The 24,926-nt window shown below is 43.5% G+C and overlaps 2 protein-coding genes across 4 annotated transcripts in view; one reads left to right on the forward strand and one right to left on the reverse strand.

The window, feature by feature from the left end:
- Positions 1-24,926, forward strand: part of JAK1 (Janus kinase 1) — a 105,271-nt gene that overhangs the window by 25,616 nt on the left and 54,729 nt on the right. The gene's annotated exons all lie outside the window — the stretch shown is intronic.
- LOC125640795 (large ribosomal subunit protein eL34-like) lies at positions 698-1,125 on the reverse strand. Its single transcript, XM_048859715.2, has one exon. It carries the CDS (start codon positions 1,102-1,104, stop codon positions 751-753), a length of 354 nt encoding a protein of 117 aa, XP_048715672.1. The 5' UTR covers positions 1,105-1,125; the 3' UTR covers positions 698-750.

Here is a 24,926-nt window from a genome sequence, read left to right on the forward strand (position 1 = left end):
AAAGTCACCATAACTATTCAGCATTTTGTAAACACATGAAAGTTAAGTTACAAGTACTTGGTAACGAATACCCTGCATTCCAGTTATAATCCTGGATTTTCATTTAAACTACATTAGAGAGCGCGCGCGTACACACGTATGTACGTAGAATGTCATTTTAAATTGCTCAGACTGTCACACATGAAAGTCATTCAGTTTTGCTAATCATCGTCCTGGACCTAGCTGGGTACTTTGGGAAGTGTTTGGTTCTGGTTGTCCTGACATTTTATTGACTGCTTGGTAAATATTTTATTTGCCCTCAAAAGGCTTGCTGCTTTTTTTTTTTTTTTTTAAATTTTTTTAATGGGTAAGTAAAAATCTAACCTCAGGAAAAAAGTGAGAAAGCGCATAGATCTTTCTAGCTGATTCCCTTACTGTCATTTATAAGGCTTTACATCACTCTGGCAATGTACGTGCCTTAAAACTTCTACAGGTTTTTATGCTCATGGGGGAATTGACTGAGAATGGGAACAATGTTATTAAGCAAACAGGTTGCTACATTTCTGCCTTAGAGAATGAGATCAATTAACCATCAACAGCAACATTAACAAAATGTAGGGTTTTTTTTACAAAAGATATTTTCTTTAACTTAAAAACAAACAATTTTCAGTAACATGATACTAATATTTAATTAAGTGTTTTTTCAGTTCTCAAGAAGTTATTTTTTTTTAAGTTGAATTTTTATTTATTAGGCAGACAATACAAAGAGATTCACTTAGATTTCTGACTCTGTGCTTGTGCCTTCAACACTTTCACAACAGTCTTCTGCTCCTCAATAAGGAAAGCTCGTTTGATTCTATCACAGACACATTTAGCACACATGGAACTGCCATAGGCTCTGCTAAAATGCTTCTTTGTTTTTGACAACCTCATAAGGACTTTAGGGCGCACAGCACGAACACCGCGAAGTCTTCCTGGATACACACCACATGCAGACATTGGTGCCTTGCCAACTTTCTTAGTGTAAAGGTAAACAGTCCTGTTACCTGGTGTCCGGGACAGCCTGATCTTGTTAGAGGCTGTGTTGTAGGACAACCTATGACGGTATGTCAGAGGCTGAACCATTTTTTATCATTTTACTAGGCAGGCAGGCTTCTACACTTCTGCCGGGGGACAGAGCCTTCCTCCTGCATAACAAAATACCCTACCCTCCTCCACGCCCTTCAAGTTGCAGTATCAAGAGAGAGGAACAGAGTCTCTCTCGCTTGTTGGCCAACCCTGCCCCCTGACAGTGATACGCGTCTACCCTGCACGCACGCCGAGCCCCCCGCAGTGATTTGCGTCTCTGAAGCTGATCCAGGCACGCTGGAACAGACACGCTGCCAGGACTGCTGGGGAAGAGACGTGTGTTCCCCCTGCAGATTTCTTTTGCGTTTTTCTGCACAGGGGCCACAGAAATATGCGGGCCATATGAATTCTGCACCCCCACAGTGGTGGAGAATTCTGTCAGGAGTATGTTGTGTTCAAGGAACCATAAAGTCTACTCTTGCCCCATCATGTTTCTGTGAATGCTTGAGAAATTCTTAACTCCTTATGTAACATGAGTGGTGCTCTGTATATCAGCCCTGAACAGTTTTAGGCTGAAGATGTCTGTATGGTTTTAAAAAAAAAAGCAAAGAATAAAATTCAAATCTGAAACCCATTTTGTTTGTAAATTAATGTGCAATAGCTGTAACCTACTTTATTGATACATTTCTGGGTTGTTTTAAGAGCACATGGAACCCATTTTATGGTTAACTTTTATTTGGGGCTAGGACCAATTTAGCCATTTTAAAGCACTATATTTATATAAGCGAGCATGTAACCAGCCAGGGAACATGTTCTGCAGCTATACAGCTTGTTATGTGTCACTGTAGAAATGCATGGATACCGGCTGACAAACATGCTTCCTGACCCTGCTGCACTCTACCAGTGTTTATTTTAATAAAAACCCACTTAAGTATAATTTTATTCAGTGTCCATTCCTCAGAATAGTTCCGCTATATAGTTCCATCACACAGCCACAGACCTGGTTGCAAAGTTTGTGATGCATGGGGGTGAGGTGAGGAGTCAGATGGAGGGTCATGTGGGGAGGTCACATGCCCCCCCTTGTGTCCCTCCCAAGAGTGCAGTACCAGCAAGAAATGATTTCTACTTGCACCACTGATTGTGGTGTGTATGAGGTGTGTGTGCTAAATTCCTTCAAGCTTTCTTCCTCTGCTCCCTCTCTTAGCTAATTGGTGATAGTGTTTCACAGCGAGGCCTCAGTTGTGGTTCCCACACCTGAGCTTGTCCTTTGACACTGCTCTGTCAGGGAATAACTGAGTATAGTGGGGCAAGCAACAGAGACCTCCCTACTGGACCATTTACTCCTGTTGGAATTCTGCAACAATACTATGGCTCCAAAACCCTGCCATTACCAGCCCAAGGCAGGAGGAAGGGTGGGAGAAGGGGAAGAAGAAGAAAGCAAGAGTCATTACAAAAATATATTTTAAAAGGTGAACTGAAAATTATGTGGGTTTTTTGTTTTAAAATGTGTCAAGACCTGAGTTCAGTGTTGTTTCTCCTGCAGACTGATGGTACTGCTGACACTTAATCAGTATGTGAAGCTGCATTCCTGGTAATGATTTTAAGTAGAGATGGGTCATTACTGCTAAGTTTCATCCAGAGTTCAAACACCCTAAAGTTCAGGGGAGTTTGGATCTCATGTTCCAGTATGGCTCATTTAGCTTTGATGTTTGTGATGATGTCGTTAAATCTTAAAGGGGAAATACAAAAACCCTAAATCGTACCCTCGCCTTGTCAGGTCAGTGACACAGGAGCTGATTTTACACTATTTAGAATGAAAAAGAATTACATTTTAAAACAAATGTCTCTTCTGTGTAATAATAGTGGATCTTAAATAGTTGTCTGTATATACTTATTTATTTTTAAAATTTCTGTTCACTTTCGTTTGTCATGAAAAGCAAGCAAATGCTTTTTCACAGTCATGGAAATGTACTATTCTAGGCACAAAACTTATCTACTGTTTATTGTGATGATGGCAATTGAAAAAACTAGTGATATTTTACTTGCCTGAGGAAGGGAGAGCGCAGTGAGTAATATTTCTAACGTGGATTCCACATAACTTGCAGGAAAATTATTATTAAGCAGTAGGTCCTGCATGAACTGGCTTGCAGGGTTAGGATCTTACATTGCACTCTACACCAAAACACTTCATTGCAGATATCAGCTAATTAATATTTCCAGCAGCCCTGTGAAATAGTGAGTGCAATGAAGTTCCACTTCAGTGGTCTTTTTAATATGTTTTATTTTACCTAGGTGTTCCCTAAAATTTACTTCTGTTGTTTTCATGTACAAGAAATAAGGTTGTAATCAAACCAAAAGAAACTTGACGTAACTGTCAAGAATGTACATGCTGAGTAATTGCATGGTCTTACTTTTGTTATTATTGTTCTACCTCTCTCCTTCCCTTTTTAGGTTTATGACTCACTTGTTATGCCTGAATGTGGACAATAATCTGTTTGGGCCAGGGGATTTAAGCATGCATAACTTTATACATGTGAGTAGTTCCATTGTATTCAGTGGGACTACCCATGTTTGTAAAGTTTACCCACATCTCTGCATGATCAAGGCTGTTTCTTTGAAATACCTAACATGCTTTTGGGTTCTATCAGATAACAAATAGTACTGCTAATAATATGGCCTTTAACTTGTGTATTTCATGCAACCACTCATGTTCGTTTTGTTGAATGCACACCTTTTTTCTGCAATGAGATTTAACAGCAAATTTATACGTAAGGTAGTGCTTCTAACAAACATCGTTCAAGAAGGCTTTTTCAGATGGAGTTTCTTCATTGCCTGTGACAAGGCTGAATCCCCACTGAGGCACTTCAAGTGCAGAAGATGGGGGCCCACAAGGATTTTAAAAATTAATACTTGCCACTCCAGGTTTGTATTAAAGTCCCAAGGTTACAGCTTTTCTCTGACCTTGGCTTGGTAAATACTGCCACCGCCCAAATGCAAAAAAGCCCCTTGGACTGAGGGAAGGAGCACTTGGGAATTCCTCACTGTGGGGTACCCTCAAGCCCTTTCACCCCCCGAAAGAAAGCAAAGGAAATTAGCTGTTGCTACCAGCTAATCAAACAACATGCACAAACCTCTTAGGACACCAAAAATTCAATCCTGTTCTTAAAAAAGGTAAATTTTATTAAAAACAAAAAAGAAAGAAAATACATCTGGAACTTAGGTTTTTGCTAAATTTTAAAAGAGCAGTTCCAAAAATTAAGTGCCCAAAATAGCTTTCTTGGGGGTTCAGCTTAAAGGTTACAAGCAAACAAAAGCATCCAGGGTTAACACAGAGGAGTCCATTAGCCATAAGAAATAAACAGAAATAAACCTAATCGTGTCTTTTTAAACTCCTGACCTACTTATGCATTTGGGGGTTCCAGATAAGTAGTTCTAGGTATGGTCTGATGATTTATGATCATACCTGGCTTGAAGTTGCTTACAGCATTGCTGCTCTGTATTTCTGCTCTCCGGAGAACAAAAAACAGACAAAGGGAAGTTTTCTTCCCCCAGTGTTATAAAGTTCTAGCCCTCCTTATTGGCTCTTTTGGTCAGGTGCCCACTCCTTTTCTTTTACCTGTGGGCTTGTTAACCCTTTACAGGTAAAGCAAGTAGAGAACAGCTACTAAGAGGAATTTTATAGTTAACTGGCTGGTTGGGTGTCCATAAAAGGGAGCTACCCCCCACCCCCACCTTCGTTTATCAGAGCCTGTAATTTGAACAGTAGTTTTATTTCCATTTACATAAGAGCTTTTATGTGAACTAACAGTGTGTAACTGATTTTAGATTATTTTGAATTGGTCATGAAAAAGACAAGATAATGTCTTGATTATATTATATACCTTATGTGGGTTTCATCAGGAATTTAATAAATTTAGTAATGACTTTTTAAGTTCAGATGTATTTTTATAAACTTGACTGTATAGAAATTCCCTGAATGTGACTGCTACTTCCTGTAAACTGAAGTGAACCAAAGTTATTGCACAAGAAGGGATTTCCTTTACTGAATCACACGTTTAGCAGTATGATTTAAGAGAACAACTATAGAGTTTTTACATCTAGAAAGCCTAAATATTACAAAACATATGCAAGAATTCTAGGAAGATGATATTACTAAAGGGAGGACCAACTGCACCATGTTACCAGTAGGGATGTAAAAGGTTAACCTGCTACCTTGGTTAAGCGTTTAAAAATAATTTTAATTGTTTAACCGGTTAACTTTTTTAACCAGTATTTACATCCCTAGGTAGCACCTGGGGAAAGGGGACAAGAAGATGCTTTCTGAAGAGAGATGCTTGGTGGCCTGTGAAATTTTAGGAGTGGTACCATATGTTCCAGTTGTTTTGTGTATGCAATAGAATACAGAAAGTGTAAATGAGGTTGGAAGATTGTCAGAGCCCAGACCAGTTTGAATACTCACTATTTCAACCTAAAATTAAGCCTTCTGTTTTAGGTTGATAATAATTTTGTGACGATCTAATCTCCCTTTTTCATGACTTTTTTTATACCTGGGGTTTCATTGGATGTGACTATACCAAGTTGTATTGCCATAATTAGATTTTATGATCAAACCAAACATTATCTTCAACACTTTCACTCTTTAATGTTTCCACAACCTCTGACAGTTTAATTCTCTTTGAACACTGCAGTGTTAATTTGTGCAAAACCTCCTTTTAACTTCTAACTTTCTTTCCTTAAATCACTTATCTCCTGAAGTGACTCATTTATCAGCTGGTGTCTCTTCGCTTTATAGTTTTTTGTGCTCATTCTTTAGCTATAATTACTGTTCTCTCCATGGTCGCACAAGGGTCTTATTCTTTAAAATTTCAGTGGCATTAAACTGACCTCTGCCGTGCTCTGTCAATAATTTATCCATTTAAGGCATTCAACAGACCTTTGTCCTCTACCAGGAATTTATTCATGGCATTCAGTGGACCAATGCCATTCTCTGCCAAGCATTCTTTTACAGTGGTATCCAAAGTACCTACCTCTATTTCCCTTATGTTACTCAATTTCTCTTTAGGAGAGAATTCTACATAGGCCCAGAGATTAGGTCGCTACCCCTTCACCCTGGGAGTTTAGAACTACTGAAATTTAGTGTCATTTGTACTGCCCCATCCCCAGAATGTTGGAATTATTATTATTTATGCAAGATATTACCTTGATAGCAATTTAAGCATAAATTCCTTTATTAAATCCAAAGGCCACCTAGTATTTATACAATTGCTCTAAACATGCCTAAAAAGCCTACCTTCAAACGGTAACAAAACATTTCTAAGCATTTGATCAAGGTGATTACAAATGGGCAAAACCCAGGGGTGCTTAGACCCACATTGGTTGACTCCAACTTAAGGCATGGCTACACTTGCGAGTTAGAGCACATTAAAACAGCCCCGGGTGCCCTAACTCATGACGCGTCTACACTGGCAAGACACGTAGAGCCCCCGGACTCCATGGCTGGAACATTCCTGAAACTCCACCTCGATGAGAAGCATAATGCTTGCTGTGCCCCGGCTGGAGCGCCACTGCGCCAGTGTGGACACCGTGGTCTATTATTGTGCTCTGATTGGCCTCCAGAAGTGTCCCACAATGCCTGTTCAAGCCACTCTGGTCATCACTTTGAACTCTACTGCCCTCCCTCAGGTGACCAACCATCAGACTCGCCCTTTAAATTCTCTGGGAATTTTGAAAATCCCCTTCTTGTTTGCTCAGCAAGGCATGGAGTGCTCTCAGTGCATCTTTCCGAGTGACTATGCCTCCACGCACCAGGCGATCCCCAGTATGGAGCAATGACGAGGTGCTGGACCTCATCAATGTTTGGAGGGAGGAAGCTGTCCAGTCCCAGCTGCGCTCCAGCCATAGGAATTATGATACCTTTGGGCAGATATCAAGGGACATGATGGAAAGGGGCCATGGCTTGGACGCACTGAAGTGCAGGGTTAAAGTGAAGGAGCTGTGGAATGCCTACCGCAAAGCCTGAGAGGCAAACCGCTGCTCTGGTGCTGCCCCCGCGACCTGCTGTTTCTACAAAGAGGTGGATGCAATACTTGGGGGTGACCCCATCTCCACTCCGAGGACCACCATGGACACGTCAGAGCCCAGTTCAACAAGGCAAGAGAAGGAGGAGAAAAGCTGGAACGAGGGTGCTGAGGAGGAGGAAGACACCCCTGCATTCCTAGGTGTATGCAACCAGGATCTGTTCTCAAGCCAGAAGGAAGGTAGCCAGTCGCAGCGGCTAGTGCTTTCAGAAGGATGGGTCAACACCAGAGGAGGTGCCTGGTAAGCGGCTTTTATTTTGGGAATGAAGTTGTTTGGTGCAGGCTTTTGGGTCGTGGAGGGTTAGGGCAGCATGCATGCCTAGATGTGGAATAGGGCGTTGATCACGGTAATCGGCCTCAGTGATCTCTTCAAAGGTCTCATGCAGAAGCTGGGCAATGTGCTTGCGCAGGTTCCTTGGCAGAGCTACTGTGCTCCTTGTCCCAGTCAGGCTAACATGTCCACGCCACTGTGCTGTGAGGGGTGGGGGGATCATTGCTGCACACAGGCAAGCTGCATGTGGGCCAGGGTGGAAGCCGTATTGTAGTAAAAGACCCTCCCCTTGCTTCCTAGGTCACTCTCAGCAGCGAGATATCTTCCAGGACAAACTCCTGTGGAAAATGTGGGGACAGTGTTCAGTATAGGGGCCCCCTGCAGCTGCTAGCTCTCCCCAAGGCACAGAACCCCAGAGGACAGTACGGCTGTGAAACAATCAGTCCCCCTTGCCCCTGTGCTTACTCACCATTTTGGGGCTCCTGTGGGTTATGTGCGCTCGCTTTGGGATGGGCAAATTCTGCTATTGTGTAGACTTTGCTTGTCTTTAAGTACGGGTGAATCATTGCTCTGTCTGGTGTGAACAATGCTGCCTCTGTTAAGTGTTGCATTTTGGCCTTTACAGATGTGACCTTGAGATCTCAGCCGTCCTCGTTATCACCGGCCGAAAGACTCCAAAGAATTCAGAAGAGGCCATGTAGAAGCAAAGAGGACATGATGCATGAAATAATGTAGCAGTCCCTTAATGAAAATCAAAAAGCGCAGGAGTGGCGGGAGAGTGAAAGGAGGGTCCGCCAGCAGAATGTGGATCACCGGCGCCAAAGCACGGAGCTGCTGCTAAGCATTATGGAGCGCCAAGTGGACTCGATACAGGCACTCGTAGCAATGCAGGCGGAGCACTACTGCGCCTGCCCCCCCCCCCCCCCCGCAGCCCTTGTCCCAAAACTCTTTCCCTTGTGCCCCCATGTCACCTCCAACCCACTCTCCCCAACATCCGGGTTCTTATCGCCACCAACTGCCTCCAACACCTGTAGCTTCACCATCCAGCCCTGCAAACTACGACCCTTACCCGCTGCACTCAACCCCCATCACCATGCATTTTAGCCAGCCTGAAGTGCAGCACTCATTGCACAGCACTCCAGACAGGAAGGCTGAGTATGATAGCAGGACATATGCAAATCTGTGATTGAACCGTTCTTCACCCCTCCCCAACTTTTTGCCCTTTCTGATTCCCAGGCAGTTGTGTTTCTTTTCAATAAATGAATTTTCTTTTCAATAAATGGACTTTTTGGCTTTGAAAACATTCTTTATTATTGCATTAAGTAAAAGATACCTTAGCCCGGGAAAGCAACAGGCACTGCAAGTCAGTGTAGCAAGCACAGATTCCTACTAACATTGGAACCACTGCACTTCACTCCCGTGCAGGGCACCAAACATTACTGTTGGCTTTCAGCCTCAAATTGTTCCCTCAAGGCATCCCTAATCCTTGCAGCCCTGCGCTGGGCCCCTCTAATAGCCTTGCTCTCTGGCTGTTCAAATTCAGCCTTCAGGTGTTGAACCTCCAAGTTCCATGCCTGAGTGAATCTTTTACCCTTCCCTTCACAAATGTTATGGAGGGTACAGCACGCGGATATAACCGTGGGGATGTTGTCATCGGCCAGGTCCAGCTTCCTATACAGACAGCGCCAGTGGCCCTTTAAACGGCCAAAAGCACACTCCACAGTCATTCTGCACCGACTCAGCCTGTTGTTGAACCGCTCCCTGCTGCTGTCAAGGCTCCCTATGTAGAGTTTCATGAGCCACGGCATTAAAGGGTAAGCGGTGTCTCCAAGGATCACAGTGGGCATTTTGACTTCCCCTACAGTAACCTTCTGCCCCATAAAAGTCCTGGCTTGCAGCTTCCTGAACAGGCTAGTGTTCCGAAAGATGTGTGCGTCATGCATCTTTCCGGGCCAGCCTGCGTTAATGTCAATGAAACACCCACGGTGATCCACAAGTGCCTGGAGAACCATAGAGAAATACCCCTTTCGATTAACGTACTCGGAGGCTAGGTGGGCTGGTGCCAGAATTGGAATATGCATCCCATCTATCACCCCTCCGCAGTTAGGGAAACCCATTTGTGCAAAGCCAGCCGGTGCTCATCATCCCAGACTTGCATGACGTTGTGATCCCACCACTCAGTGCTTGTTTCCCGAGCCCAAAAGTGGCATTCCACGGTGGTGAGCATATCCGTGAATGCCACAAGCAATCTCGTGTCATACGCGTTATGCGAGTCGACATCATCGTTGGACTCCTAACTGTTAGGTTGTAGCTTAAGGAGTAACTCGACTGCCAAACATGACATGGCAAGACCCATCAGCATATTCCTCAGCATTTTGGGATCCATTCCCGCAGACCAAAAGGGAAGACAGAGCGCGCATTAAAAAAAACGTTGAAAGATGGTGCCAAATGTGAACGGAAGCACAGGGATTGCTGGGATGCGAATCGATGCATCACGGGGCGTTGGGACAGGACCCAGAATGTCCCACGCATGCTGCCCCCTTCCCACAAGCCACAGCGCAAGAATGGGAAGAGGTGCCCTGTGGGATAGCTGCCCATAATGTACCGCTCCCAATGCCGCTGTAAGTGCCGCAAATGTGGCCACGCCAGTGCGCTTGCAGCTGACAGTGTGGACACCCTGCAGCACTTTCCTTACTGCGCTCTCCGAGGGCTGGTTTAACTCACAGGGCTCTACATCTGCAAGTGTAGCCATGCCCTTAGTCAGGCACATATTAGCAATGAACCCTTTAAGAGTTACCTTTTTATACCCTTTAATAACAAGTGATGTCATTGCCACTTACTGACTTCATCTAAACACCGATTTGAGACAGTTCACTGCTATTTCCAGTCTCAATCCAGATAAGATTTACAGCCTCCTTTCTCCCCAAGGCCTTTTCTTCCTCTCCTTCTTGCTGGTATGTGGGGTGGGAAGGTCCATGTTGGCTCTTTCTAAAACAGATTGTCTTATTGAAAAACATCTGCAGTCACCTCTGTCAGTCAGAAGCTTTTTTCATTTTTTTTTTTTTTTAGAAATTTCACGTTATTTTGTTAGTTATTCTTTGAACCAGACATCCTGCCTACTTCATTCCTTCTGGCCTTATAACTAATTACTTTTCGGGCCTTTCTTTACAACACATATCTTTAACCAAACTTAAATTAGCTTTAATCTTCCAATTTTATATTTATCTTACAAAGGACATACATGCTATGGGCTGGAGGGTTGGCTGCACAGCATAATCTGCTGGTGATGAGGAGTCCGGATTCCTTCCTCCAGCTGCTTGAGAATGTGACGGGATCCCCAGCGTGCAGCCTGGGACTGTGGGAGCACTGTGCCCCCTTGTCCAGATCTGTTCTGCCCCCAACAAACTTCTGTTCATTGAACTTTTTGAAACTTTGCACTTTTAGAGGGAGGTAAGGGGTTGACTCTGTGTACACAAATTTGCAATAGGGTTGAGGTCTGTTGTTTCTCGACTCTATATATTTATTTATTTATTTTAAAACATTTTTGTTGTTAACATGCTTGTTATCTCTGGAGAGACAAATCCACAGTTTGAGAACTGCAAATCTAAGCATCTCTGATGGTATCTTCTAGACTGAGCACTGAGTCCCATTGGGTAGATAGAAAGAGAAACCTAAATAATCTGTACAGAAGCTCCTGGGACCCCATCAGACTGGGTCCCTAATTCATGAGCTATTGGAACTCATTTACAAAACTTTTCTTAAACATTACATGAATATATTGTCTCATACTACAGAATTAGAATTTATAATCTGTATTCTACGATGAGATATCTTTGAGCTATAATGTATCTTAATTAAAACTATCTTTAGATAGGTTTTTTCCTCAAAAAGCATTTTATCAAAAACATCTGATTTAAATAAAAAAATCTGATTTTTTTTATTTAAAAAAAAATCATTGAATTTTATCCACCCTGCTCCAGAGTAGTGCAGGCCCGTACTGTGTAGCTCAGGGGTGGGCAAACTTTTTGGCCCGAGGACCACATCTGGGTATGGAAATTGTATAGTGGGCCATGAATGCTCATGAAATTGGGGTTGGGGTGAGGGCTCTGGCTGCGGGTGTGGGCTCTGGGGTGGGGCCAGAAATGAGGTGTTCATGGTGTGGGAGGGGGCTCCGGCCTGGGGTAGGGAAGGTGGTGTGCAGGTGGGGGAGTGAGGGCTCCAGCTGGGGGTGTGGGCTCTGGGGTGGGGCTGGGGATGAGGGGTTTGGGATGTAGGAGGGTGCTCCGGGCTGGGACCAAGGGGTTTGGAGTGCGGGAGGGGGATCAGGGCTGGGGCAGGGGACCTGGGCACCGGGGGTGGTGGCTCAGGGTTGCAGGCTCCAGGTAGTGCTTACCTCCTATGTGGAGGCGTGGCCAGGTGGCTCTGCAGCGCACTGCCCCATCCGCAGGCGCTGCCCCTGCAGTTCCCATTGGCTGCAGTTCCCGGCCAATGGGACCTGCAGGGGCAGTGCAGCGGTGTAGCATGCGGAGCGGAGCCCCCTGGCTGCCCCTATGCTTAGGAACTGGAGGGGGGACATGCTGCTGCTCCCAGGAGCTGCACGGAGCAGCCCCCGACCCTGCTCCCCAGCTGGAGTGCCAGAGTGGGGCAAGCCCCAGACCCCCGCAGGAGCTAAAGGACAACATTAAAATGGCTGGCGAGCCATAGGTTGCCCACCCTGGTGTACCGGCTGCCTGTGGCAGCCTCTGGTTTTGGAGAACAAATAAATATGATGGGTAACTGCACTTTTATTAAAGAAGGATAACTTTCTATTGCTTTCAAGCTCTCTTTGCAAAGTAAAAATAAGCTGAACGTTAGGTTTTGTTTTATCACTGATGTCCCTAAAGGTCACAGATGATACATGATTTCCCGCCTACTCCAACCTCCCTCACCCACAATCACCTAAGGCTGGCCTTTGAGACCTATGAAACCCACAGCCAAAACCCCTCAAATTTTGACAGGGCCCTCAGCTTTCTGTGGAAGACTGCAATAGATAGTGCAGGATACTTCTCTGCTGAGAAGCTACCCCAGCCTCTGACCACAAAAGAGTAGTAGGGCAAGCAGCCCAAGAGCATGAGGATAAGTCCATCAATGGCTATTAGTCAAGATGGTCAGCGATGCAACCCCATGCTCTCCGTGTCCCTAAGCTTCTGACTGCCAGATGCTGAGACGGGACAAAAGGGGAGGTAACATCTGGGTAACATCTTGCTAATTGTTCATTGCCTTTGACGCATCTGACAGAGTTTCCTATCCTGGTTCCTGGGCAACAAAACTCCTTTGTTTTTGTTTCTTTCTCTTCCCCCACTCTGGGAGTAATGCATCCTTGTTTCAAGTTAAATGAGCCTAAATATGCTAAAGAGGATCCATACTAATGCGGCGAGCACCCAGAGAGCTCAACATGTATTATCAGTAGAGAAATTCTTAAATGTTCCTATTGTGGACACCCCTTAAATTGAACCTACTTAGTCCTTACCTGGGAGAACCTCCCTGACTGTCTCTGAACTAACTGTACAGCTGTTTGCAGAGCCAAAGAAAGAGTTTAAAGGGCTGAGTGCCAACTCTGTTGCATTTCTAGCCTCCTTCCTTCTAGCACTAAGGTAAGGGTGTGACCATGACAAACAAGTGACTTCACAACTACTACAACTCTTACATGTAACTTCCCTACACTGAGAAGGACCCAACACAAGATTCCACTGGCTCCTTCCCCTACTGCCAGGAACCAGCTCAAAAACTAGATAGTTTGGGAGAATAGAAGCACTGACCCAGAAAGTAGCACCTCATTCTCTCTCCACCCACCGAGGCAGAGCAGAACCCCTCCCCCAATGCCAGATATAAGTACTGCATCAGAACATTTGCTACTCTTCTTTTATCTGGCCACCAAACAACCTATCACCTGTGCCTTTTAAAAAATGTCTCCTATTTGCAACTCCACTTTCCACTACTCCTAAGTGGAGTTTCACCAGCTTTGTCCCTCCACAGGTATCTGACACACCAATAGATCACTACTACTGCCAATCAGGTGGATCACTTGCACCAGGGAAGGACTCAAGTAAGTCATAACAGGGAAAAGTAAAAACAATGGAAACAGCAGCCAGTGCTCAGAAAGCTCACTGGACAGTACGTCCAGTCCAGGGAAAACTGCTGCTTTACAAGAGCCCAGACCAGACAAATGGCAGGAACTCAGTCTCATGTTGTTCAATTCAAGATGTTACTGCGCTACAAATAACAATAAAAGTTTCCCAGGGAAACTGATTATGACGATGTTCACAGGACTCATTGTCTTGGGAAACTCGACATCCAGGTGCACAAAGCTTTTGATTGTATAGCCTCAGACCTTCAGTCTGAACTTTTCACTTTAGGCTGCTCACAGGTAATCTCGAGACCCAAACACATAGCTGGCCATCACCTGGATTGGCTGCTGGACATGGACACAAATGCAAAAATCACCCCTCTACCCTGGGATTGAGCCTATCTACTTGACATCAGTTCTCCCTTCATGGCCACAACCTACTACAGCAGCTACATTCCACTGGGACGGTGAAACCACCTATCAACAAGGGGAAGTCTGACAGTGCAAGAGACAGAACTGTCACAGGAGCTGGGCCTTGACTATGGAACTCAGGCCAGGCCTGCACTACGAGCATTTTGAAGGTCTAGCTATACCAGTATGCTATACTCCTCGTGTGGATGCTGTGTGTACCACTCTTTCTCATGGGGAACATAAAACATCTTTATGAAAACTGGTGTCCAGCTGATGAGGTCGTTACCTGAATATCCCTCCACCCTTCTGTTTTAGAAAGTCTAATTTACCTACCTAGTAGTTGTTGTTGTTTTTTTTTAATAAGATTTGCCATCACCTTGGTAGCTAGGCACCTCCCATGAGAAGGAACTGTAAAAATCTCTCTTTTCTAGCCCTGCTGGCAGGAAAAAGCTCAAAGTTATTGTTGAGAATTAAAAAAAAACAACAACAGGATGAGGGTGCTGTTGTTCTTGAGAGCGTTATTGCAGGAAAACCAAGTAGAAGCGAAGGGGTTTGCATTAAGTTCTGAATGTGCTGAAGGTGGTGGCCATTCTTACTGGCAGCAAGTTCCGTGGTCTTGGTTTGAGGTCTCTAAAAATTCAGTCTTCTGCAGATGTAGGTCTTCCTCCTTTCCAGTGGAGTGAAGCTGCTGGATGAGGTTATCACCATAGAAGGAAAGATGATCTCTCAGGTAGCTAGCGCCAATACCACACAGAGCTTTGAAAAATCAGTACAGTGACCTTGAACTCTGTACAGTGGATAGCCAGTATGGGAGAAGTGAAAAGAGGTATCATTTCTAATACTCTGAGCTGGTATGTAGATGAGCTGCTGTATTCTGGACTAGCTCTAGCTTCCTTAGGACATCATGCTTCATTCCTTTGTATAAACTAGAAACTAGAGGTCAAGCCTGGAAGTTACAAAGGGGTGGATCACTGTGTCCAGATCAGTGTCTGATAGTATCAGGCATAATCTTTTTAGCCAGCCACAGATGGAAATGGGTATCTTTTACCACCATGGCTATTTGGGTGTCTAACTGCATTGCAGAGTTGATGAAGACTCCAAGGTTGTAGACTGATCTAGTAATCTGAGAGAAGGTTGCGTTCAATGGTGGGGGTTATAGTGCAGAGCAGGGTGGATTTATTTAAATCACCAAGTAGAAAGCCATGGTCTTGTGAGCACTGGACTGGCATTTAGGAGACCTGATTTCAGTTCTCAGTTCCGTCTGTTTCCCTGTGACCTTGGATAAATCACTTAATCTCGGTGCCTCAGTTACCCATTAATAAAATGAGGACGCCGATACTATTTTTCTGCCTTTTTGAACTACTGTCTTGTCTTTTTAAATGCTAAGTTCTTTGGGGCAGGCTCTGTCACTGTTATGGAGTCCTGTTCTTGGTTGGGGTCTCATGCTATTACCACATTTCAAATAGTAAATCCAACTTTTCCTAAAATACCAATATCTATTTTTTTAAAAGACTAACACTTGGGATTCCCCTTGTTGGAGGTATCCGAGTTGAGGAGAGCTTTGTTTCTCACAGTACTTTGGCTGATATGTACCCAGTACCATAACAGTGAGTGGGAAGAGGGCTACTATTTGTACAGTACAGTGCTAAGGGCATTGGAGGTGCTTTACAGAGAGAGAATACAAACAGATCCCTGCCCTGGAAAGCTTGCAACGTAAATAAACATACAAAGGAAGAGGAGAGGGAGCAATAAAAAGCAGTGCAATTTAAAGGTTACAGACAAAACTTGGAATTATAATATTCCCCCTCGTACACACACTTTCTACTCAGTAAATGAAATTAGTTGACAGCCCAATGCAGGGTAGAGGTGGGTGGGCTAAGGCTAACTGTCATCCCTGAACAGTTGTGTTTTGAGGAAGAGCTTGGAGGAAGAGAGGGTGTTCACGCTAGGCATTCAGGTGCCCAGGAGGGATAGGGATATAAGCACTGATTGTTCTTGCTTTTTGAGACCTCCAGCCCACCAAGTCTCACTGATGCAACACAATCACCAGAGCTCTGGCTACTTTGTAGGAAGCAAAGTAGCTTGAATACTAGTTGTTTCCTGGAGGAGGGGAGAAGGAGACTCTGAAACTTTACCATAGCTCTACCATAGCTCATTGCTGGGGCACCAAATTGGGAGAGATGGCAAGTATGTGCACCATACAATGAATTTCATGCAATCTTATCTACTTCAGAAGGGGAAAAAGTGCGAGCCAACGCTGCTGGTATTTCAGCTTGCAGTTTCAGAGAGTCTAGACACTTCAGACTTTAGATATTAAGGGGCTACTACGACTCCCATAGAAGTCAGTGGAAGTCTTTTTTCTTAAGTTTAATGGTAGTTGGATTAGTCCCAAAGTCAACCTTTTAATATTCCAAACACATGAAAAAGAAACCAGTCATGTCCTGTAGTGTTTCTTTTCTGGGGTTTGAGAATAGATTTTAATAGATCTGTTTCCATAGCAATCTCTAATTCCCACCTGCCCCCCTCCAGTTCTCTGCTTCTTTTACAGATACTATACCATACTTTAGCCAATGCTCCCACAGGGGCCTTTCTCAGATAACTGTCCAATACAGCATGGATTTTGATATGTGTGCCACAATGAATAATTTCCCTACTTCTTGATGATCTCTATTGTTGAGATGAACACTTATACTGCTGTCACCTTCTCTGCTTCTGAACCAAACTCGAGGAAACCCCTTAAATCAGCAGTCCGCCACCAGGAAGAGGCTGGGTTTCCTAAAGAGCTGCTTCATTGCTGGGAAAGTGATATGGCTCATTGCCACTGTCGTTCCATAACTCATGTGTAAGGTGAAAAAACACAGTGAGAAAGGAGAAGAGTAGGAAGAGAAAGGTGACATAGGCTGAAGGGAAGGGCAGAGAAAATAAAAGAAGAAAGAGATTAAAAGTTAAGGGCAAATGAACCATACACTCCATCCCATGCAAGCTAAAAACTTCTTGTCCCTGCAAATCTTTTTAGCCTGGAATCCCCCTTCAGTCTTATTAGCATCCAGCCTGTACAGTATAATCATAGAATATCAGGGATGGAAGGGACCTCAGGAGGTCATCTAGTCCAACCCCCTACTCAAAGCAGGACCAATCCCCAACTAAATCATCCCAGCCAGGGCTCTGTCAAGCCTGACCTTAAAAACCTCAAAGGAAGGAGATTCCACCACCTCCCTAGGTAACGCATACCAGTGCTTCACTATCCTCCCAGTGAAAAAGTTTTTCCTAATATCCAATCTAAACCTCCCGCACTGTAACTTGAGACCATTACTCCTTGTTCTGTCATCTGCTACCACTGAGAACAGTCTAGATCCATCCACTTTGGAACCCCCTTTCAGGTAGTTGAAAGCAGCTATCAAATCCCCCCTCATTCTTCTCTTCTTCAGACTAAACAATCCCAGTTCCCTCAGCCTCTCCTCATAACTCATGTGTTCCAGTCCCCTAATCATTTTTGTTGCCCTCTGCTGGATGCTTTCCAATTTTTCCACATCCTTCTTGTAGTGTGGGGCCCAAAACTGGACACAGTACTCCAGATGAGGCCTCATCAATATCGAATAGAGGGCAACGATCACGTCCCTTGATCTGCTGGCAATGCCCCTACGTATACATCCCAAAATGCCATTGGCCTTCTTGGCAACAAGGGCACACTGTTGACTCATATCCAGCTTCTCATCCACTGTAACCCTTAGGTCCTCTTTTGCAGAACTGCTGCCGAGCCATTCGGTCCCTAGTCTGTAACGGTGCATGGGATTCTTCCTTCCTAAGTGCAGGACTCTGCACTTGTTGAACCTCATCAGATTGCTTTTGGCCCAATCCTCTAACTTATCTAGGTCCCTCTGTATCCTATCCTACTCTCCAGCGTATCTACCAGTCCTCCAAGTTTAGTGTCATCTGCAAACTTGCTGAGGGTGCAGTCCACGCCATCCTCCAGATCATTAATGAAGATATTGAACAAAACCGGCCCCAGGACCGACCCTTGAGGCACTCCGCTTGATACTGGCTGCCAACTAGACTTGGAGCCATTGGTCACTACCAGTTGAGCCCGACAATTTAGCCAGCTTTCTATCCACCTTATAGTCCATTCATCCAGCCCATACTTCTTTAACTTGCTGGCAAGAATACTGTGGGAGACCGTGTCAAAAGCTTTGCTAAAGTCAAGGAACAACATGTCCACTGCTTTCCCCTCATTCACAGAGCCAGTTATCTCGTCATAGAAGGCAATTAGATTAATCAGGCGTGACTTGCCCTTGGTGAATCCATGCTGACTGTTCCTGATCACTTTCCTCTCCTCTAAGTGCTTCAGAATTGATTCCTTGAGGACCTGCTCCATGGTTTTTCGAGGGACTGAGGTGAGGCTGGACTTGTGCTCCATGGACTTGTGCTTGTCCAGCTTTTCTAAATAGTCCCGAACCACTTCTTTCTCTACAGAGGGCTGGTCACCTCCTCCCCATGCTGTGCTGCCCAGTCTAGTAGTCTGGGAGCTGACCTTGTTCGTGAAGACAGAGGCAAAAAAAGCACTGTCCACATCCTCTGTCACTATATTGCTTCCCTCATTCAGTAAGGGGCCCACACTTTCCTTGACTTTCTTCTTGTTTTTAACATACCTGAAGAAACCCTTCTTGTTACTCTTAACATCTCTTGCTAGCTGCAACTCCACGTGTGATTTGGCGTTCCTGCTTTCACTCCTGCATGCCTGAGCAATATTTTTATACTCCTCCCTGGTCATTTGTCCAATCTTCCCCTTCCTGTAAGCTTCTTTTTTGTGTTTAAGATCAGCAAGGATTTCACTGTTAAGCCAAGCTGATCGTCTGCCATATTTACTATTCTTTCTACACATTGGGATGGTTTGTTCCTGTAACCTCAATAAGAATTCTTTAAAATACAGCCAGCTCTCCTGGATGCCTTTCCCCCTCATGTTGTTCTCCCAGGGGATCCTGCCCATCAGTTCCCTGAGGGAGTCAAAGTCTGCTTTTCTGAAGTCCAGGGTCTATATTCTGCTGCTCTCCTTTCTTCCTTGTGTCAGGATCCTGAACTCTCATGGTCACTGCCTCCCAGATTCCCATCCACTTTTGCTTCCCCTACTAATTCTTCCCGGTTTGTGAGCAGCAGGTCAAGAAGAGCTCTGCCCCTAGTTGGTTCCTCCACACTTGCACCAGGAAATTGTCCCCTACACTTTCCAAAAACTTCTTTCGATTGTCTGTGCGCCGCTGTATTGCTCTCCCAGCAGATATCAGGGTGATTGAAGTCTCCCATGAGAACCAGGGCCTGCGATCTAGTAACTTCCATTAGTTGCCGGAAGAAAGCCTCGTCAAAGTAAACTCTGTTTAAAATGTTTGACTTGTGAAAGGCTGGGTTTAATTCTTTTCACTGACATGATGCTATGCCCAGGTCTCTCCCAAGCCCTTCCCTTGGGGCACAGTTTATTCCCTCGGGGCACCGTTCAGACGAAAACCCCATACAAAGTAACACAAAACAAAACTAGTCCCCTGATCTACACAAAGGCAGGGGCGCAGAGGCCCTTCACTCTGTACCTCTCTCTGCTCCAGGACTAGTCACAAGAGCCACCCTCCCTCCTGCAAATCTCCCACTGAGCTGGCTCCGCCCTTAACAGGGATCACACCTGTTTTGTCTCCAGCTAGGTCTGATCATTTAAACAGGCTGGCCCCTGGTCTCCTTGCCCTTAAGGCTATAGGCTAGTGTTTGGTGCATTGGCTTCATGATGAGTATACAAGTGTACAAATGTCTCTGGTATTTCTAAGGTGTCTATCATCTTGGTATTTAAATATTTATGCCTATTTGCATCTAAGGAGACTTGTACTAAAGTGCAGATTTCAGTTATGTCATAGTGGTTCTCTTAAACTGCCTCAGCATGGGAAAGTGCTCAATATTGACTGAACACTTTATGAGAATATGATGAATTGGATAGTATCTGCCCAGGAATTGTATGATGTCATTTGAAATTACCGATAGATTGGAAAGTGTGGGTAAGGAAGACAGATTCAGATATGGTCTCTTTAAGGCAATGGAAGCCTCGTTAGCATCTAAAGAATTTCAGCTAGGAAAGACAGAAAATATGCCTAGTGTGAGGTAGAGGGGTGTGTCTGTGAGGAGAATGCTAGATACAGATAGGACAGTTAAACAAAAGAAAGCGACCTTTACTTGGATGTCCAAGTAAGCTAGGAAAAGATCTTCATAAAAAGATGACATCTAACTAGGTTCAAAGAAGCTGTTGAAATCATCTGAAAAGGGTTAGGAAGTGGACATCACTCAGTTCACTCAAGGAAACTGAGCCCATATAATATTGAATATGGCCCCAGTCAATCAGTGCAGGACATCATGCCTGCATGGGGTCCCACTGAACTCAGACTCCATATGAGCAAATCCTTTTTGCAGGATTAGGTTGTTAAAACTGGAAATGTGTCTATTTGCTCATATGCAGTGCAGGTAGCATTGCCTGTAGTTAAGGCTGCCAGACATATCCCATTGTAAAATCCTGTTTTCAGTTGCTTAGAACTTTGCCAGACTTTAACAGTTTGGGCTGAAATTTTCCAGGGTGTCTGCCTTAGGCTGATTTGTTTTAGAAAATTTCAGCAAACATGGGTCAGCTGTTTCTCCAATTAAGTGCCATAGAAAGGCCCAGAGGAAATTATGATTATGTATGCAGAGCAGGGTTTGAATAGTATGCAGGAAATAAGGCATGAGGGCATATTGCACAATGAATATAAAACATACTATTGAATAGCTGCTCATTTAGGGTGACCAGACATCCTGATAAAATCGGAACTGTCCCGATATTTAGTTCTTTGTCCAGCGTCCCGACCGATGCACGGTCAGGACGCCATTTGTCCCGATATTGCGGCTTTGGCCGCTCTGGCATGTTTTTGTTGTTGTTGTTTTTTTTTGGTTCCCCCATGTGTCCTGATATTTTGTCTGTTTAATCTGGGCACCCTATGCTCATTCAAAGAGCACAGTCCATCCTGGCACTAAATGAGGCAGGAGTCCTGGGGGAAAATACAATATGATTATGTAATTAAAGACTGTATCATAAGGCATACACACAAGAGGGCTGAGTTACACAGACACAGGCAGCCTTACTGCTGCCATTTCCTAATCTTTGGGTGTGTGACTTTGCAACATTAATATACTTATAATGCTGTTTTGCGAATGTTGTTGGAAAGAAATATCCCTCCCACCCCCCATGTACAAATATGAATTGTCCCATGGCTGAGTCAAACAGCAGGAGATTTCAAATTATTCAATTACTGTACCTGGTAGGCCAGCAAAGCTAATAATGAGCTTGAGACATGGAAGCTTGAACACAGTGCCCTGCTAAGGGTCAGAAAAGGAGTTGGACAGTCTGGAGGAGAGAGACCCTGAACTAATGCTTTTCTCTTTTCTATAACCTCAAGAGCAAATCTATGGACTCTTAGACGTGGATATGATCTGAATACCATGGGTTTTTGTTTTTGAAAAGAATGTCCCTTGTTTAGTTAAGGTCTTTGTGATCTTAGGCTGTTTTGGGTATATTCATATATAGCCCATAGGATTAGTACAGTGGAATTCATTTAGTGTTGTGAAAGTCCATTGAGTTGCATTGTATTAGTTTGGGACTTTAGTGAGCTTCCCTATAGCAGTTGATTGTAATGAGTTCTCTATTAGATTGTTTTTAAAAAACTGAGAAAAAGGTAGAGTGTAATAAGTAGGACTCCTTGACCCGCTTTGAATGTACAGTGCCTAACACTGTAATTACTTCGGGGAAGTTGTGCTAAAAGTTAGCTTCTTTGCCTCCCTTGTTATAAGTTAGTCTACAAATTCATGGCATGGTTCACAAACTCTGAATCCAATGTATATTTTCTATGACAATCAAATATCCCTGACCTGAAGAACAGCTCTGTGTAGCTTGAAAGCTTGTCTTTTATACAACAAAAGTTGGACCAATAGAAGTAGGGCTGTCAAGTGATTTCAACAAATTAATCGCACGATTAAACAATAATAGAATACCATTTATTTAAATATTTTTGGATGTTTTCTGCATTTTCAAATATATTGATTTCAGTTACAACAGAGAATACAAAGTGTACAGTGCTCACGTGCATCCGATGAAGTGAGCTGTAGCTCACGAAAGCTCATGCTCAAATAAATTGGTTAGTCTCTAAGGTGCCACAAGTACTCCTTTTCTTTTTGCGAATACAGACTAACACGGCTGTTACTCTGAAAAGTGCTCACTTTATATTTTATTTTTGATTACAAATATTTGCACTGTAAAAAAACAAAATAAATAGTATTTTTCAGTTCCCCTAATACAAGTACTGTAGTGCAATCTCTTTATCATGAAAATTGAACTTAAAAATGTAGAATTATGTATAAAAAATAACTGCATTCAAAAAAAAACAATTTAAAACTTTAGCGCCTACATGTCCACTCAGTCCTACTTCAGCCAATCACGCAGACAAACAAGTTTGGTTACAATTTGCAGGAGATAATTTTGCCCACTTCTTATTTACAGTGTCACCTGAAAGTGAGAACAGGCATTCTCATGGCACTGTTTTAGCCAGCGCCACAAGATATTTACGTGTCAGATGCGCTAAAGATTCATATGTCCCTTTATACTTCAGCTACCATTCCAGCATGCGTACGTCCATGCTGAAGACGGGTTCTGCTTGATAACGATCCAAAGCAGAGTGAACCATCAGATGCCACCAGCAGAAGGTTGATTTTCTTTTTTGGTGGTTCGGGTTCTGTAGTTTCCACATCAGAGTGTTGCACTTTTAAGACTTCTGAAAGCATGCTCCACACCTCGTCCCTCTCAGATTTTGAACAGCACTTCAGATTCTTAAACCTTGGGTTGAGTGATATAGCTATCTTTAGAAATCTCATTGGTGCCTTCTTTGTATTTTATCAAATCTGCTGTGAAAGTGTTCTTAAAACGAACATGTACTGGGTCATCATCTGAGACTGCTATAACATGAAATATATGGCAGAATGCAGGTAAAACAGAACAGGAAACATACATTTCTCCCCCACGGAGTTCAATCACAAATTTAAATAATGTATTTTTTTTTAACGAGCATCATCAGCATGGAAGCAAGTCCTCTGGAATGGTGTCTGAAGCATGAAGGGGTGTACGAATGTTTAGCATATCTGGCACGTAAATACCTTGCAATGCTGGCTACAAAAGTGCCATGTAAATGCTTGTTCTCACTTCCAGGTGACACAGTAAATAAGAATCAGGCAGCAGAATCTCCCATAAATGTAAACAAACTTGTTTGTCTTAGCGATTAGCTGAACAAGAAGTAGGACTGAATGGACTTGTAGGCACTAAAGTTTTACATTGTTTTGTTTTTGAGTGCGGTTATGTAACATACAAAAAATCTACATTTGTAAGTTACACTTTCACAATAAAGAGATTGCACTACAGTACTTGTATGAGGTGAATTGAAAAATACTATTTCTTTTGTTTATCATTTTTACAGTGCAAATATTTGTAATAAAAAAGAATATAAAGTGAATACTGTATACTTTGTATTCTGTGTTATAATAGGGGGAGTGAGGAGGTGGGCAGATGGGGGGTAGGGGAGGATGATGAGGCTAGTGTCAGGGAGGGCCCTAGCGGAGGAGTAAGGAGGGGAGCAGTGAGCCAGCAGCAGGGTGACAAGGCAGGCAGGGGGGTATGGCTGCAAATGGGGGAGTGAGGAGGCGAGTGGGGGAGTGAGGAGGGACACAGGAGGCGAGCGGAGGGGGGTGTGAGGAGGTGATCAGTGGGCATATGGGCAATGGATGGCACCCCTCTTTGGGTAGGCTAGCTCTTTATTGGACTCGGAATACCAGTATATTATACTGGCAGAACTCCTAGTGTGGATGCAATTTATGTTGACAGAACTGTGCTTTTGTAAGTATAGCATATTCCATCATCTCCCAAGCAAAACCAGCCATACCCGTAAAGTGCAATTTTGCTGGTATTAACTGAACCTACACTAGGGGCTTCTGCTGAGACAGCTGTATTGGTCAGGGATCACATCACCTCACACTCCTGATCAACATATCTATGCCAACAGAAGTTTGTAATGTAGACAAGGCCTAAGCTTTCCATTAATTTCCAACTCCATTTCTTTTAATAAATCCACTGGCTTCTTGTTTCTGGTTCAAGGAGAGATCTGCAAAGAATTTTAAAAACATTGGTGTTATGCCCTTTTTGTATATAGAAGGCTTGAAAAGCTTTTTAAAAAATAAAAACATAAACGAGCAGGTAAGGCGTGGATGTTTTTGTTTTTTGCCTTAGAAATATAAGGAATGTCAAGTCTGATCTTCCCTGGTTTTGCTGATGGACTTCTTGGTGGGAGATCTCACAACTCAATTGAAGATGTGGAAGGGTTAAATCTTTAACCAATAGATCATGTTCATTAAGCATTAGAGTTTAAATAAAGACCCTCAGGACCTTACTAGAGCAAAAATCCAATAAAGTTCAAAAACCACGAACAAAGAAGTTTTTAAAAGTCTGGCATTTAGAATCCCTTTCTTTTGTTCCTCTACTTCTTGGATGTCCTAATTTCACTAGGGCCTTGTCTGTATGAGAAAAGTTGCATCAGTGAACTAAACAGGTGTGGTTAAACTGGTGCAACCTGCTCATGTAGACCAACTTAAGTTTGTTTGTTTTTTTAAACAGAGTAATGGGTAAATATTTAGATTAACCTTTTTTGGAGTAATTCTGTGCTGCTTGCTATTTCTAATTAAGGAGCAAGCAGCACAGTTGCAGAAAATAGTAAATTCCATAAGAATTTTGAACATATTTAAATTTCATAGAATTCATGTGGTAATAAGAATATTGTCATTAAAATTCTTCAAGATAACCCAAAATGTAATGTGTGGCTACACATTAGGCTAGAACTGAGTGATCAGATTGTAGGACTTGTTGAAAATTTTCCATCAAAAGTGCTTTTCGAAGGAAACTTCAGTTTTTGATTAAATAGTTTTC

The sequence above is a fragment of the Caretta caretta genome, chromosome 8 (genome assembly GCF_965140235.1).
Source record: "Caretta caretta isolate rCarCar2 chromosome 8, rCarCar1.hap1, whole genome shotgun sequence".
Lineage (NCBI taxonomy): Eukaryota > Metazoa > Chordata > Testudines > Cheloniidae > Caretta > Caretta caretta.